The 17,325-nt window shown below is 37.9% G+C and overlaps 1 protein-coding gene across 13 annotated transcripts in view; it reads right to left on the bottom strand.

Moving 5' to 3' along the window:
* Window positions 1-17,325, bottom strand: part of kcnt1b (potassium sodium-activated channel subfamily T member 1b) — a 123,334-nt gene that overhangs the window by 27,504 nt on the left and 78,505 nt on the right. For 5 of the 13 annotated variants that reach the window (XM_088076470.1, XM_088076468.1, XM_088076471.1 and 2 more), the window contains 13 exons: window positions 17,015-17,228; window positions 14,652-14,757; window positions 14,302-14,474; window positions 12,635-12,706; window positions 10,863-10,997; window positions 10,420-10,531; window positions 9,364-9,465; window positions 7,127-7,210; window positions 6,912-7,040; window positions 6,121-6,141; window positions 5,524-5,821; window positions 3,184-3,246; window positions 2,894-2,944 (listed from right to left, as the gene is read on the bottom strand). In XM_088076470.1, coding sequence (XP_087932596.1) covers window positions 2,894-2,944; window positions 3,184-3,246; window positions 5,524-5,821; window positions 6,121-6,141; window positions 6,912-7,040; window positions 7,127-7,210; window positions 9,364-9,465; window positions 10,420-10,531; window positions 10,863-10,997; window positions 12,635-12,706; window positions 14,302-14,474; window positions 14,652-14,757; window positions 17,015-17,228 — 1,560 coding nt within the window. The remainder of the gene's footprint in view (window positions 1-2,893; window positions 2,945-3,183; window positions 3,247-5,523; window positions 5,822-6,120; window positions 6,142-6,911; window positions 7,041-7,126; window positions 7,211-9,363; window positions 9,466-10,419; window positions 10,532-10,862; window positions 10,998-12,634; window positions 12,707-14,301; window positions 14,475-14,651; window positions 14,758-17,014; window positions 17,229-17,325) is intronic. The other 8 variants (XM_088076478.1, XM_088076474.1, XM_088076475.1 and 5 more) reach the window with 5 other exon arrangements.

Here is a 17,325-nt window from a genome sequence, read left to right as displayed (position 1 = left end):
CAAGGGGAGGCCCATGCTGCCTGCTGACTGAAACAGCACCACCATGCGCAGCTTCAGAGCAGAGCCAACATGCAGACAGCGTCCGCGGCTTCGCAACAGATTGATCTCCATCGCATTCCCTTTTTTTTTTTTTTTTTTCTTGTTACTCCTGCGCATTCCACACGGGACCAAGGCGGCAGGTTGCCATGCCAACGGACAACACTCAGCCCCGACAACCCCCACCCAGAGTGACATGTGACACAGACACAGAGAGACATGCTCCAGCATCCGTCAGACTGGACCAAACGCAGAGCGACTCGAAACCAAACTGAGAGTGAAGCAGAACACATTGGGAATGTGAGAGTGGAAGAGGTCGACCTCTCATCGGAAACTGTTTCATTTATTCTATCATAGGAAAATATGATCTGTAAGCGGCGAGAAAATATGTTTGCAGGTTTTATGTGAGTGGTGTTATTGAGGACTGTACCAATTTGTTTTCTCTTTTAATCCACACTTTGTTATTGCAGACTATTCTGAGTATTTATATGGATTATACCATGGCCACAGGAAATCCTAATTTCTGATTAGTGAGCAGTTGGAAATAAAGAAACCTGACATACACAGTGTAGACAGTATGAGGTCAGTGGTGGTTCTTATTTTTGTGGCTGTTGTTTTACCCGTTAAAAATCTGGAATAACATGTATTTAAACCTTTGAATCCTAAGCAAATTGGTGCAGTTTTTTTCAAATTCATGGGAAAAAGGCTATGAGCAACTTGGTGAGAAATGTTCAACAAACTGCAAGAAATTAGTAGATTTAGAAAATTATCTTTAAAAAGATAGGGAAAACTGTATAGAAAAAAGAAAAAAGCAAGGAAAAAACAAAAAATTACATATTTAAAGTTGTGTTACAAAATTGCATTAATTTTTCAGCTCTTTTTCTAAGTCACTTCCATTTCTTTTTTTACATTTTTTAAAAATATTTTTAAACACATTTCCACATAAATTTCATGTACTATTTTTTTTTTTTTTTACAAATTTCTTGCAAATAATTTAATTGATTTTTTCTTTAGTTGCCTATTTTCTTTTCCCTTTTTTTTGTTAAAGAAATCAAGCCAGTTTGCTCAAGTTTCAAAGCGGTAGGGGTGTTTGTTTTCATACATAGCCAGCAGGAAAAGACAATCACTAACCTCTGACTGACCAGACCAAAGGCAAAAAGTCAGGTAACAGGTAAGAAATAAAAATGGTCAACACCTCAGTCACCTCAACTGAAATAACCCAGAATCAATAATTACTGAAACTTCTACAGTCAAACAATATATGAATTTGATCCTTTGTTGTCCACTTTTAAATTATTTAAAAGTTAAAAATTAAAATTAAAAAATACATTAAAAAATACTATTTCTGCGGTTTTGCTCCCATATACACCAAAAGTGGTCTTTGATTTAATGCAATATGTCTATGATGTGGTGAAGTCGAGCTCAGTGTGTTTGAGAAAGTTGGATTTTCATTATGCGGAGATGCCACCAAAACATTTATTTTCTTTCTTTGATATTGCTGATATTCTGGGTTATCCTTTGGTTGATATAGGACATGCAAAAATAAGTCTTGGGTTTGAGCCTGTTGCTTTTACAGTTATTGACTTGTGTGAAATAATCTTTTTTTTAATTTCAAGATGTATGTCACCAAAATAAAAATTATTTATGCAGACATTCATTCAATCATTGCTGTACAAGCTTGTGGTGTCTGGTAGCATTTTATGCATCTGAAAACTTCATCATCATATGATCATTCATATGATTTGTATTGAATGAAGTGAAAAAAAATAAATAAAAAAAGATATCAAATTGCATACCCTATTGTTATCGCTATCATGTTAAAGGTCCAGAGTGTAGGATTTAGGGGCTTATATAGGCAGAAATTGAATAAATTAAGGATGTTTTCATTGATGTATAATCACCTGAACATTAGTATCATTGTATTTCATTACCTTAGAATGAGCCATTTATATCTACAGAGGGAGGGAGCTGGATCTCGTCTACTGACGTTCGCAGCCTCTCTGCAAACTACTTTAGGTCCTTTGTTTTGGAGAGGGAGAGACCTCTGTGCATAATTCACCTCCTTGTAAAAACCTCCCGAACGTCTGGATCTTAAGTTATCAGAGAAGGTTTTGGCCTACTGGCTCGTCTCCAACATAGCAAACAGCGTGAGAGACACACTGATTCAAACTGCTTTATTCAGTGTTTTTACCTGTTTTAATCCCCTGGTCTGTTTTTTAAAAAGAGAAAGACTTCTGGGATAATTTGGCTCCTGGTAAAAAAAACAATGAACACTGAAGGAAATCTAAGTTTTAGCTGGTTGCAATCTACAATCCTCACTGTTAGACGCCACTTAATTTCCCTAAATCTTATACACTGGAACTTCAAACTAACTTCGAACAAACTGTAAGACATGAACTTCAGTTTAAAACGCTGCTATTCTGGTTACGTGGCCATGGTATAAGTATGAAAACACACTTTGAACTGTCCTGATAAATGGAAATAAGAGACGAGGTGGCATTTCCTCCACTTGGCTCTTTATTTCCTACATCAGGACATCTCTGATACACATTATCCTTAATATATATCTAATGTAAATATTTTAAGTGTACATCTAACCTTCCATCCACAGACATAATGCGTTCCGCTCCACTCTTAAAGCCATACTCTGATGCCCTGCAGTACTCTATTTGGGATGTCACCTCACGGGAACACAATGCAGAAAAGACCAGGTAGAGAGACAGAGATAGTAGAGCGAGATAGTGAGAGATTGGCTGCTGATCTACCACCCATTCTGGCAGAACACACACACTCACACACACGTATACACGCACACACACTCATGCAGTAAAGTTGCAGTACTGATCAACCAGCTAACCTGACGGCCTGGTCCCCTCTGTATACGGGTGCTCTGAAATGTCCTGCAACTCTAAGGAACGGCATTCACTGTTAACTTCAATGTCCTGATTTGTTTATATGTAATTAACTAAAAATTTTGAAATCAAGCAAAAAAGATAAAAAAAAAAACCAAACATTTTATATCTAGTTCTGTGGATAAATTCAGTGCACTAATCTTCAATGGATGCTGGTGAAAGGACAAACTCCTTTCTCTACAAGATGGAACCACTCACATGTTGTAAATGAGTTGTAAACAGCACACAAATTTACCTTGCAAATATCCTAGATTTACTCGATTCATGACATCGCTCGCAGTGAGATTAGAAACATCCTCTACAAGCCAAAGGAGGGAAGACAGAGGAGTCAGACAGAGACAGAGAGAGGAGGAGGGGAACAGAGGAGGAGGGGGGGAAAACAAGAAAAAGAAAAAAATCAGGCAGACAGCGAATGCATTTGCAGATTTTAAAAAAGAACTTTTAAAAAAGGTGAGAGCGATGCAAAGAAGCCATGCATTGGTGTGCACAGAATCACTTCCAAATTATTCATCTGTCACGTTATGATCCTGTTGCAATAATCCTCACTGACATTCGTGGTTCATAAGACGGTCTGGAGCTTTTGGGGTTCTTCCTGAAATGTATTCAATTGACACGTTACATAATATTTAGCATCACATCTGGAGCATGATTCTGCTTTTGCGTAGAAGCGTGAAGCTGCGAGGAGAGAAGAAACTGAAAGAAAGCACAGAGGTGAGCAGATAAAGAGTGCAGGCAATTGCAGTCTGTGGTCAAGTGCAATTGAAACGAGAGTTTGGTGCTCCTGCATCTCCCATGCATGACGTGTTCACATCCACATGTTGGGATGACTGTGACTGTGGAGTGGTGTGTAGGTGTGATGGTGATGACAAATGGGAGAAGAGTTTGATGAGTGTGAAACTGATGAGAAAAAATGAGCTTTTCTGATGGTTGATGACAATGCGGTGCAATGTCAATGAACTGTACCATTAAGACCCACAGAAACACGTCTTAATTGGAAGAAAGATGAGATAAAAATGACCGGAACACAGATTGGAGCGTTTCAAAAAAACGCTGCCCTCACAGCTGAAATAATTAAATTGGTTGAGAGCGGTCGGAGCAAAAGAATCACCTGATCTACACACTTTTTCTACTAAGTGAAAATGATATAGATTTTTATGCTTGGAGTTGATGCTATTCAAAGAGTAGTTTAGGCTCTTTTTTGGGTTGATGAATGCAACCTAAGGAGAGCTAACATGGCTAATGATCTAAATAATGCAATATTATGAAGGATAAGATAGAACTAAATGATGTGGTTTGCCTCTTTAACGCTTTATAGCTGCATAAATCACATATTAATGCAAATATGGCCTCCTGCAGCCCATAGTTAACTTACAGTTGACTCATCTAAGTGAAGCTCATTGAAAGGGACAGATGGTCAGAGAGCAGCTATTACACACGAAAATGAAATTGTGTGTGTTGATTTTCCACAACTCCAGGCACTACTGATGCTCATATCTCAAACAGAAGCTTTAGGCAGATGACTTTATGCCTCAAAGATACGATTCAATACACAAGTATTTTTAAAAAACAACAAAACAAATGTAAACTTTTGTTTATCAAAATAGTACCCATAATGTCTTACAAACGGGTTATGCAATTTATGTGTTTTATCTCAGGCTTCATACAATGAGGACTTTTGTAGTGAGGTGTATTATGCTCAGTTTCTTAAGGTTCTTATTTCGGTTAGGCAAGGAGGCCTCGAGGTCAAAGGTCTAGGGATGGTTAGACCTGGGAGCCAAGTGTGCAAAATACTGGCGCCAGGCTAAAAGTAACATGGAATGAGGCTCCTTTCATAAAAGGAGATATTTGTGGGGTCTTGTGATTGATCACAGCAGGTGAGAAGCTGCTTTACTGACAAATGTATTGATGCCTGTACCTATATAAGAGACTTGCATGAGCTGTAAGATAGAGAGATTCGCATTGATCCCGAATCCTCTCCCAGGCAGACCATGGTGCCTGGTGGATGCTGAACTTTGTTGTAATAAATTGATTCTTATGCAACCAAGTCGGTGTCAGTGGAGGTTTCTTCATCTTCCACACATCATTGCTACTTAAGAAACAACTACAGTAGCTAAAACAATTTATGTAGATTAGCTAACTGACCTAGATTCAAGCTCAAACACAGCCTGCTGACCTTCCATGACTATGATCATGAATATAAAAAGCACCATTTTAGTTTTTCTTTCATCTTCTAACCTTACAACTGAGATTCTTATGCTCTACCCACAAAAGTTTAACTCAACCAGTTTAATTATTTCTGCCTCCTGCTGCTGAGGCCTTAAAGAAATGTTAATAGAACTGTGACTCCAATCTGCAAAAAACATCATCATTTGCATTGTTTTTCATTGTCAAGCACTAATCATGATTAAAGAATTACACATGAAATGCAAATATATAAAAATCCTTAAGAAAAAGTTGTTAATAAAAAACTAAATATCAAAAACTATTTCACTGAATAAACTTCTAGTCAACTTCTACACAACAAAACAAAGACTATCACTTCTCTAAATGTCATGCCATCAGCTGATCCACTCACCGTATCCCACGGTGGGCAGGCCCAGGTGCTTCATGCGATTCTTGACCAGCTCGGACAGCTCCTGCCGCTCGGAGCGTCGGTACAGGTTGAGTCTCTGCTGAGAGATACGCTCCGCTCTGCTGGAGGGTTTGGTCGTCTTCCTGCTCAGCCGTCTTGCCCACTGCATGCTCTTCTTTCTCAGCAGCGGGTGCTCCGACTGGTCGCTCGTTGTGGAGTTTCTGTGGGCCGTCTTTTCCTTCCAGGACTCTCCACGCTCACGATGCTCCTCGCCCTGCTGCATGTTGATGGACACCTGAGACTGAAAGCAGGGCGGCAGAGTTAATACTGGATATAATATGTGAATGTTTTTGCGTAGGATTGAATGTTCTGTTACTTTTCTTTCATCCTTTAAAGAAAACAACAGGCTGCATCACAATTAAAGCAAACTTTCCATCTTTAATACCTTTATAAGTGCAATTTTAGGTGCCTAATGTGATGATTATACATATTATTAAATGCCAGAAAAATGCCAGTAAGGTATTTTTCGTCGTCGTGCGCTTTCGGCCAAAAGGTGACAGATATATCCAAATTAAAAAAACAAGCATGTTTGGATCTTACCTGTGCGTTACTGTCCTTGCACTGAAACGGACAAACAGACATCCAAACAAAAAGAGACGCAATGAAAGATGAGGCCATCCAAAGCGAGCAAAACCATCCAAAGCCTCAAAATTCAGCACAGGAAATAGTAAATATGCATTTACTATTCTGTTAATTTCTGTTGAAATGGTGGGAAATTAACACTATGGTAGATTTAAAGTTTGTTGCTGGTGAGTTTGTCTCTAATACGAGCCACTTAAGTAACCTGCAAATATTATTTAGATTTTAATTAATTCCTTCTAGCGTCTGAAAAATAAAAGCAATAGGGACTTTCTCTTGGGAATAGATAGAAACTCGAGGTATTCAGGACAAAAATGTTAATTTCCTTCTTCTGCTTGGCATAAAACACATAGAAGCGAGAAATGCATAAAAGGGGAAACAAAAGAACAAGAAAAATAAGAGTTGAGCATTAAAAGCAGCTAGTTCAGAACACTTAAAAAACAACCAAAAAGAAGAAGGGAGAGTAAAGACAAATGTTAAACTGATAAAAGACCAAAACTTGGAGAATGAGCGGTAATCATGAGGGAAAGTCATTTAAGGTGGAGAGAAATCAAAGATAGAAGAAAAAAATGCAAAGCAAGTGAGGAAATCATTTTAAAAAGATGTTCGGTGAAAAAGACGGAATGAAGAAAGCACAAAATTAGAGGGTAAATAATGGAAGGTAGGAAGCTAAAGTCGCAACAGAGCCTCAGTTTAAGCCAAACCAGGAGCCGAACCCGAGGTCTCAGATATTCAGCTCAAACTAAACTTGCCTCTGAGGTTGAGAACATGTGCGATTCGGTGCGGTAGATCCCGATGGGGATCTCAGCGCTGGAGGAACAAAGCTTCTGGAAGAGTCTGCCGTAAGTTCTGATCCACAGGTCCTCCTCTGTGATCTTCATCTGAGGACGAACAATGACAATCATGTAAATACAAGCACCGACTTATTGAACGACAAAGACTTGGCAGTATGAACAGTCTTACTTACAGCACACAGGTACCCAGAGCCGGGCGTGGTGTCCAGACCGAGGAGCAGCCTCGCTATAGCGATCATATAGTCCTTAACAAACGACTGTCCAAACACAGAGAATTACTGCGGTGAACTTGAGTCAACAAGCAAAGCAACAAACAACTCATGCAGCAAGTAGAGTCAGACATTTATGTGTTAATTTGTCCCAACATATTATGCAAATCAAGCCCGTTTAAGTATTAAAAAAACAAAACAATCAGATGTTCCCACATTGTTTTATTACAGAAATATGTTTTGTTCATTGCAGGCTAGGAATTACTTCTTCAATTTCCGTTTTATGTGCCCCCATTTTTGATGACTTTTTTTGGGTGACTGCCGGGGGAGAGACAGTTTCTTTATATACCAAATATGTGAATTGACAATTGTCCCTGCAATAAATCTTTTGTGCTCACTTTATTGCCCAATTAACTCTTTTTATGGGTCTGTAAAAATGTTTAATGTTTTAGAGAATCTGTTTGAATCTTCTTTTAGAGACTTTTCATCTGGGACCTTATCTCTAAAGGGAATGCTTCCACTTTTACTTTTGACACCAAACTTTTAATTTGAAGGTATACTATGCAGTACTGTCAGTTATTGTTTTTAAGCACACAAAGTAAAAGGAAAAGTCAACCCTATTTTCATGGTCAGTTGGCATTTCACCTCGCTATATTTGCGTTTTTTTCAGTGCTGTGTCTCTCAGATGCCTGCTGCTTACAGTCTAGCACCTGGCCGCTACCTTTTTATAAAGTCCTGACCTCTCCTGAGTGCTGTTGGGGGACACGCACAGTGAAGAAGAAGGAAATAGAAAATGCAGGCAGAGTCTCTGGAGATAAAACACCACTACACACTTCTGGTGGGTCATAAGTGATTAAATCCTGCATAGTATACTATGACTATGCACCTAAAACAAAACAAAACATTATGAAACAAACTATGCATAAACTCATACAGATGTAAGTCCTCTCAATCGTCACTCACGATCTACTCAAAGTGTGTGGCAGTGTATTTATCTCCAGAGAGTCTGCCCTCTGCCTCTATTTTCTTCTTATTTTGCTTTGGTTGGGATGTTTAGGGGCAAGTAAGAACCCAAAAATAGTGTGCAGGTGAGATTGGCACGTTTCACAAAGGTAGCGACCAGTTAATAGCACCGAACCCTTCTAAGAGGAAGCATATCAACGGTGGACATTTTTCAAAATGTGACCTTTAGTTTCCAAATTACAAATTGTATCTCCCGAGAGATACATTGCCTGTTTCAGGTATAAATTCAACACTTATCTCTCTGTTCAATAGTTCATATGCCAACTTCTAAAACAATTTATTAACAATTAACTTGTTACAATTTGTAACTTTATTTTAACTTTTGCATAATTAGTTTTTTAAAAAGTGAAAAAAGAACCTGAACAATGGTTACTTACATACAGTAAGGTTTAAATGCTTGACAAAAAACTAAACTTTAAAAAAAACAATGACCTACTGAAATTTATAAAAACAATTAATTCCTTTTTTTGTACTTACATCTTCACTGTGGTGTTCCTACACTTTAAATAACCTGCTATGGATAGTTTTGGCTAGTGTTGTGGAGAATTTATCAGGCACAGTGAAGCAATTTGGTATAGCAGCCTCTGAATATGATGAACCATCAGGTAGAAAAACTATAAAAAATAAACAGCAGTCACACACCTTTATATTATTGATTAGCTGTAGTGAAGAGGCCTAAAAACATAAGTATATCTGTGAGTGATTATTGCTGATTTATACCATTACCTGGGCAATGTATCCTCTGGGATACAGACATTAAATGCCTAATTATCAAAGTTGTAATAATGCAAATCATCATTTTTCAACAAAAACATAAAAAATCATTTTAATTTTTTTTTTCCTGAAACAAAATTCCCCCCAAAATATAATAAATATAAAAAAACCCAACATGTACGTCATGGCCATCAACTTTATATAAAGTATAGAGTATATTTTTTGAATATTGAATGTCAGTGTTTCTCGTTATTATTATTAAGTTCACGCACTTAATGCCCCTCCCTCTACAGCCTGTCAAATATCTGTACCCTCCAGGATACAGAAACCTTTCAGCTTACTCTCTACCTTGCGTTGAAGTAACGTAGCTGCACAGAAAAAAATAAAATGTGTGCATGAAATACACATATGTCTATCTTGATGTGTTCATGTTCAGCCCCTAAAGTCAGTCTCTGTTATCCCACCTGGTAGAGCAGTGTATCCAACATGCTGATACTGAACACCCTGCCTGCAGCAAATGGCAGCCGGAACATGAAGGCCAAGTTGGAGCCCTTATCACGCTCTATCTGCAGACAGAAACAAACAAAAATAAAGATGAGGAGCAAAGCAACCAGATATTAAAATCTCACCTTTTCTTGTATGTTTTCTGAACCATTGCTCATGTGTTCTGTCTCCATGAAGACTGAAAATGAAAAGGCTGTTTTTCACCTCTGAAATCTTACTAGTTATTTAAGGCAGTTTTTAAAAGCGCTGGAGCTGAAAGCTATCACTGCAGCAGGGAGAAATAAGACATGAAAAATCCAGAAAAAAGAAAGCAACTATGATCAAAATGTAAGTTTATGGTTACAGTAGTATACCAGTGTTCATACCATCATACTGTATATATTTGCTAATATATGGTAAAGGGGAAAAGGGTCTCAGGTTTCAAATACAATTAACTATTACTTCCTTTAAGGGTCATTAGTGTTCATGCACAACTGAGGGTTTTTGCTGTAGGGTGTCTTTTTAAAGCAGTAATTCTCTGTGTTTTATCACTTCTGATCATGAAAGGTGCTTCTGATGCAATATTACTGCTACCACAACAACGACTAGTAAAAGTAACTCTACTTCTTCAACTGCTACAATTACGTCTTCTACTACTACCACCGCTTCTAATAAACTGCTTCTACTAATAAACTAGTACTAGTAGTTCTGCTACTATGACTTCTACTACCTCTGCTGTTACTACTAGTAGCACTAATACAACTACATATACTACTACTGCTACTACTAAAAATAGGTCCTTCTATCAGATACAAATATATATCAGAATGCCGTCAAATGTGGCATAGGTCATTCGGTACAAATATAAATAAGGGTGAGAGGAGAAAGAAAACATTGATTTATCTTGACTAATTATAAACATTGCAGCGCTACAGATTAAATTCTACAATCCAGCTCTGGTCGGTCCTTTGAAAACATTCACAAAGAAGACGAGAGGACAAGTCTAAAAAAGTGTTTTCTCCATCTCGACAGCTCACCTTCTCCAGTTTGGAGAGAGCGAGTGAGTAGCAGTCCTTGGCTCTGAACTGCATGAACCTCATGTTAGACGGGTGTGTGAGCTCGGTGATGATGCTGAGACTGGGGAACAACCTGAGCGAGGGGGACATTAAAGAGAGAGAGAGGTGTCAGAGGAGAGATGAAACCCTTTATGCTGAGGGGAAGACCCCGTGGGTCAGTGATAGATGCTTTTAATTTTGGTTGTTGAATAAAATAGTACTTCGGGAAACTGTAGTTTTTCTTTAACATGAACTCACTCAACATTCTGGTAAAAAAACAACTTTAACTTCACAGCAAAGATCAGATGAGGGAGTTAATTAAGTGGAGTCTGGTGCAAATTCAATCCAAAAGTTGAAGCTCAAACATAAACAGTCGCTAATGGCTAACTGTATGTTTCTACACAGTAAAACTCTCTCTGTGGTACCTGAACATAGTCTGCACGTTGACGATGGTCTTGGCGTCTGCCATATAGTCCTCCTCGGCGCTCATGGTGCTCTCTTTGTCCACAACCACCAAGTTGTCGGCGTAGATTATACCGCACTGCAGCAGGTTGTCCAAGCTGCGCCATTCACAAAACAACAGCGAACGATATGTTAAAAATTACCTCCACTTGTTTATCGTAACAATGATGCAACCTGCTTTCACAAATGTGAATTATTTACTTTAGTGTGCAATTTCCAAGAATTTCTTTCAATTTCATATTTGTGTTTTGAATTAACTTTCAAGAATATAACAGAATTCATCTTAAATTATGAAAATGCTAAATAGTACTGGTTAGGCAAGCATAATGAAATATTCACTGCTTATTTAACTGCAAATACTACTAACTCTGAAAATATATATGTATTACTTTGTCAGCATGCATAAAAAATATTTTTTAAAGTATTGACATTTAAATGTAATAATTGTTTTTGCCCTAAAACTCTTATTTTTGGACGTTGTGTTGCAACTTTGGGATTCTGAAGTGACTTTAAATTACATATTACTGAAGTCTTTACTAAACTCTCCTAAAAGAATACTTCATTCCCAAAATGACCATTTTTATATCAAGTGCTCATTATGTCTTATGTTGAATTCTTTTGATCTGCACTTTAGGTACAGTTTGTTTTTTATTCTTTTCTTTTTATGTGTTTGTTTGTGTTGTATTCTTTATTTTGAATTTGTATTTCTTTTCCTTTAGCATTTCATGTAAAGCATCTTAGTACTTATAAAAGCACTATATAAGTCCTATCTATTATTATTATTATTATTATTATTGTTATTATTAGTTCAAATACATGTGCTGCTATGCACTCATATGTTTTAAATCCCAATGTTTAAGCAAAAATGCATGTGTCTGAAAGGCATTAGGCATATGACTGGATAAATGAGACTTGAATTTTACTGGACAATTTTCCAAATGTGGTCACCATTCATGACATTCATGATGACTGTTCGCCTTTTGGGGATTTTTCATTAACTGTAGAGGCATGCGAGAAAAACAAAGTTTTCTTCATGAATTCAAGGCAACATATTGTTAGAAATTGAAAAGTAAATAATAAAAAGTCATTTTATAGGTGAAGTATTCCTTTAAGATTTAAAGGTGCGACCTGATTTAGTAAATCACTAGTCTGAAACCAGCTCCAGGACTCACTGCATGAATTCAGTGGTAGATTTACAAAAAGCTGGTGCAACATAATCCAGGTGTGTGATAACTGCTTTGAAAGTTTGGTGTCTTTGGTGGTCTTCTTGCTGTATAATTGTTCTACTTAATGGCAACACTTGATTCTAGGAAGCAGCCTTTTCTTTTATAACCTCAAAGATTGATGAAAATACATATTTTATATTGCTGATGTTCAAGGAACATCAAAACTCCTGTGAAAATGAGCTGGGAATATCTTGACCTGACCTGACACTGTCTAACAGCTATATGTGGTAATAAGAAAGTCACTGCAATATGTCTGGAAATTCAATAGCTGTTTGATATTTTTAACGGTGTCTTCTGGTTAATGTCTCCTTTAATACGCCCTGAAATTATATTTTTTGATTGCCAACAGCTGCTAAATATTAGACTGCATTTTATTCACGAGGCATGCATGTTGTGTTGAAGCTGTGATGCTGGTGGCTGTTTCAAAAATGGGAAAACAACCACTGTGATGAACACTTCCAGTGAATGAGGTAATCAAATCAGCAGGTTTTTATAATCCAAACACATACTTATCGATAGTTCCAGCCATGAAGTAAACCATTGGAAAGCAGCAAATGGCCTCTAAGAAATGGTTGTCTGGCCTGCAGGGAAACAGGAAACATTATGAAGGAGCTTCTCACACTAATTATCTCCGTAAAACCCCAGAGACAGATTATGACATTGTTGCTGTAATTTCCTGAAATTTGCTTGTTGATCAGTGCATGGGCAGATATCGTCTGAACTGTATTAATTGATGTTTTTTTTAGGCCACAGGAGGGAAATATAGATTAAATTCTTAGATTTAATGGGAGGATTTCACTGGTTGCTATGGAAACCCCAAAGGGTGTCACCTAGCCAGGGCTTTCTTGGCTCTCTGTCGGTATAGTTTATCTGTCTCAGCGACCATAAAGATTTGGCCAGAGTTAATGAAACTCACAGTGAATCAGATCAATCAACTGTGGATCACTGCAACACACAAATAAATGTATACAAACCCAAACACACAAACTAACTTTCTTGTTGGAGAGAAGTGTTGTTCATGAATTATGCAAAAGCTATTTCTTTTTTCCTTTATCTTGGAGCAAAGCTAACCCGTCGTACCAGCTATGCTCTACTGAAAGCAATTCGTTTGCCTTAAATTGCAAGCATATAAAGCACTGGCATTGTAAAAAAAAAAAAAAAAAAATCGAATTCAAGCCCACATGCGTCTGCATACAAATGCAAATACACACGAACACACAAACAGGCACATAGATTCATTTCTTTAGACATCTTTTGAACTTCAGTTGAGTTTTCTGCACAAAGAGCGTCTTTTTATCAATAATGTAAAACTAATATTTTTCTTCATCTTGAGGTTATGTTAACCCATATACTTCAAGATATTATGACCAGCTCCACTGCAAGCACTCTGGAAATAGGCTTTATATTTAAGTAGCAGATTTTTTTCCCCTATATCTATAACTCTGAAATGACTGAATAAAGATCTAATACACTACACAATCGGAAAAAAAAAGTTCTTCTACTTCTAATGATTTATCAGTTGTGTTTATAAGTCCACTATATCATATTTAATGTGTCATATGTACATAATTTTGTGTGTAGATAGAGCTGAGCAATCTGGAGAAAATCAATGCGTTGTAGGCCTCTACATAAAACAACTTAAGCTTCTGAAGTATCACGAAACTGATTTGTACTGACTGTTACTTTCTTGTAGGATTAAGGGCTCATTTATGCGTATGTGCTCAATAAAATATATGGACATGGACAGAGCCTTCTTTTCGCTGTTTTTATGTTATCCATATTAGAGTATGTTATCTGAAAGCCTCTGATATGGATGAAAGGAATCAGTACCTCCGGAAATCATGCGGGCAAAGCAACTACAAGTTCAAACCAGAAACGACCAAAGGACTGCTGTATTGTTTTTTTAGGAGAGGTTATGTGAGTTGATATTATAGCATTTAAATAATGTTATTTATACAAACAATCACTACAGAACAGCTGGAGGAGCTGGAGTGCATTAAATGTGAACGAAGTGGAGATCTGTAAGAGGCTGCTGCCCTTTAGAGCCCTCTATTGAATGTATCCATGCCAACAGTCCGAACATTCGAAATGGTCATATTTTATTTATTATGTTATGGGACTATAAAAAAGCCTTGACAAAAAAACCAAAACAAAACAATATGGTTAAAATTCTCACGGGTTGTCCAGCAGCAGCACTATGGGGTTGAGCTCCTTCCTGGGCCGATAGTAAGCGCGCAGAGGGACGATGAAGTTGTAGAGACCATTTCCAGCCGTCTCTGCAGACACTATAATCAGCTTATTCTTGAAGCCGTATGCCTTGGCATCCTCGAAGCTGCTGTGTGTGCAGCCCTGGATGGAGACAGATAATAAAACAGTCAGGTTTTACTTGTACTGTGCTCTTCGTAGGCACATCACATGCCAATTTTTTATTTTTATAAAAAAAATCAGAAGATCAAAAGATCATAAAGGGTGTTTTTGATGGTTTATTTCTGAGATGTTCTTGTCTTTTTCGGTGTGTGAATTCACCCTGTCGAGTCTGAGGCAGCAGAAAGGAGCTTTCTGTGGCAGGAGGTGGCACAGAGTCGGCGAGCTGCCGATGTAGGGAGAGTTGGGAGGGTAGCCCTTCACAAAACTGATAGAAAAGACAGAAAACAAACAAAAAAATGCTGTCATACATTAACAACAACGTAATTACGTAGTATCAAAGACATTGTATGAAATTAGACTAACACATTGTGCAGATATTGGCTTTTTTGGATCAGAAATTCACCAGTAATACAGTTCATCTCTGTAGTGAGTTTCCTTCCTTCCACAGTTACTGTAAAACAGTCTGTTAAACACACAATATCAGTGTGGACTTTAACTGGGAAATTCACTGATACACATTGGTTTAAAAGGAGCATTGTTGTTTCTGTCTTCATTACTTTTTAAGGGCGCTCTGACTTATTGGCCACTGATCGTTATCAGCTGATATTCGTACTTGATAGTGTGATCTGTGGTCGCTCTAAAAGCTGATCAAAAGCAAAAAAATGTGAAACATTAAAGTGCAGTGCAGACGAAATATTATAGATTGGTCTGGTGTGTGTGTGTGTGTGTGTGTGTGTGTGTGTGTGTGTGTTAGAGACAGAGACGGTCAGTTTTGCAAGTTTCAGTTGTATGTGGGAGGATGTCCATGTGACACTGTAACTGGGTTAAGTACTGATCCAGTGTTTTTCATCAGATAATAATTTTTGGCTTGAATAGAGTGACTGAAATAATTAATACAGTCTGATGACTAAAAAAGAAGAAAAAATGTCAAAAGTTATCAATGACTACAACTATATTAAAATATTTGAGGTTTTCTCTGACTAAGATACTAATAAAATGCCCCGACTTCAGTCAACTAAAACTTAACTAAACAACAGCATGATGTTGACTAAATATGATAAAAACTAAAGGACATCCGACACAATACTAAATAAATAAATAAATAATAGCTGAAAAAATTAACACTAGTTGGCACTGTGTTATTTATTTATCTAACAGTGTGTTGGGCACATTTATCTTTTATTCAGATTTTCATTTTAAAGACATTTTTCCATGTTATTCCACAGAAAAGCTCTATTTTGTTAAGCTCTAAGCTGCTTTTAGCAACCAAATGCAGGCAGCTATGGTTTTTTGTGTCTCTGTTGCACGTTTCCTGTAAATATATAAACAGCTGTCAATCATGATCTTTTCTTATAACTTAATTTTAATGGTTAAAGTACAATGCTGTTAGGGACAAAAACATGCTACATGATAAACAAAAGGCTTCAAATAGACCCTGGCATCTGCTGATTCTGCTTTCAACTATCACTGATTGACCCCAGAAATCCTGATTTGATAACCTTATTACTTTCATTATCTCATAATGCTAAATGGCATAAAAAATAAACTGTATTTCCGTATTTAATATCTGCTGTTTATTATTAGATTCTGCAGCAGGTTTGCTCAAATGACTGTTGTTTATGAGCCTGAAGGAATCACCTCTGCTCGATACCATCTACATCAAACAATTACAATGTTTTTGTAGCCTCTTTAGTTTTCATCGTGTCTCATTTCGTTTTGCAACAAATGTGTCAATTTGATTCTGCGTCCCCTGATTTGTAATGTGCCAGCTACAATTACCCTAATCTGTTTCATGGCGCCCTCTAGTTTGCCAATAAAACAAATTCTGACTTTGTTTATAAGATGCATCTACAACCACATGATGGCACTGTGGGACCTTGAGCTGCTCTGTATTTTTCCTACAGATAATGCAGCTGCTTTTATCTCCCCAACTACTCCTTCTGACAACTCTCAGGGAAGAAAAACTACTCAGGTGTCATGGGGCGCAGTAATAGAGGCTCAGAGGTTAGAGGGACCATGTTATGTTCAACTTTATGAGACTCACTAACAGTTACTGCTCAAAATGACTTGCATGGGCTCAGGCACAGGCTGTGAGGCACCCCATACATCCTAAACTCATCTCCGTGTAATGAAACCTCATACGGAGAAAAGAAGGAAAGAACAAAGCTGCTGAGATCAACTGATTCCTCCGACTTGCTAAACTGCCATCAGGGCGTCTGACGGATGAGCAGTGAGGATCTATGTGAGGACACACAACAAGAGCGTCACTCAAGAGAGAAAGTGCTGACCCTCGCTGTCTTGACATCCACATTCATCACCGACATGTCTGCACCTTACACCGTCATGACACACAGATTACACGCCTATTCCTAACTCATCCATCTCTCTCTTTACAACCACCGAGACATGAAGAAGAGGACAACGGGTGGCATCAATCAAGTGTAGAGCACAGGGCGCCAGCACTACGATATTTCACGTTTTTGCCCCTAGACTAACACGCTTGGGTCATTAACATCACTTACTCTGACCCAACAGAGCCCTCATCGTCTGATTGGTTGGTCTCGTCCTCTGATTGGTCACTGAGGAGGTCGCAGGGCAGGATGGCGGAGGAGTCAGCAATCTCCAAAACGGGCGCAATGCTCGGCCTGCGACTTCCGGAGCCGTTCTCCGTCGGCAAGGTCAGCTTGCCGCTCTCCTCTGGAGGATCAGGGTTCTGGAGATCGATGGCTACAGTGCCTGAAAATGACATGAAGGCGGTTATTGTATAAGCAGCTATTTAAAAAAGTAGTATATGCAGCACTTTTACTGTAACGTGTTGTTGAGTCAACAGTGA

The sequence above is a fragment of the Plectropomus leopardus genome, chromosome 4, assembly GCF_026936395.1.
Source record: "Plectropomus leopardus strain MGB_pleo_1.0 chromosome 4, ASM2693639v1, whole genome shotgun sequence".
NCBI classification, from domain to species: domain Eukaryota; kingdom Metazoa; phylum Chordata; class Actinopteri; order Perciformes; family Serranidae; genus Plectropomus; species Plectropomus leopardus.
The sequence above is the reverse complement of the archived record's forward strand: the minus strand, read 5'-3'. Positions and strand labels throughout refer to the sequence as shown.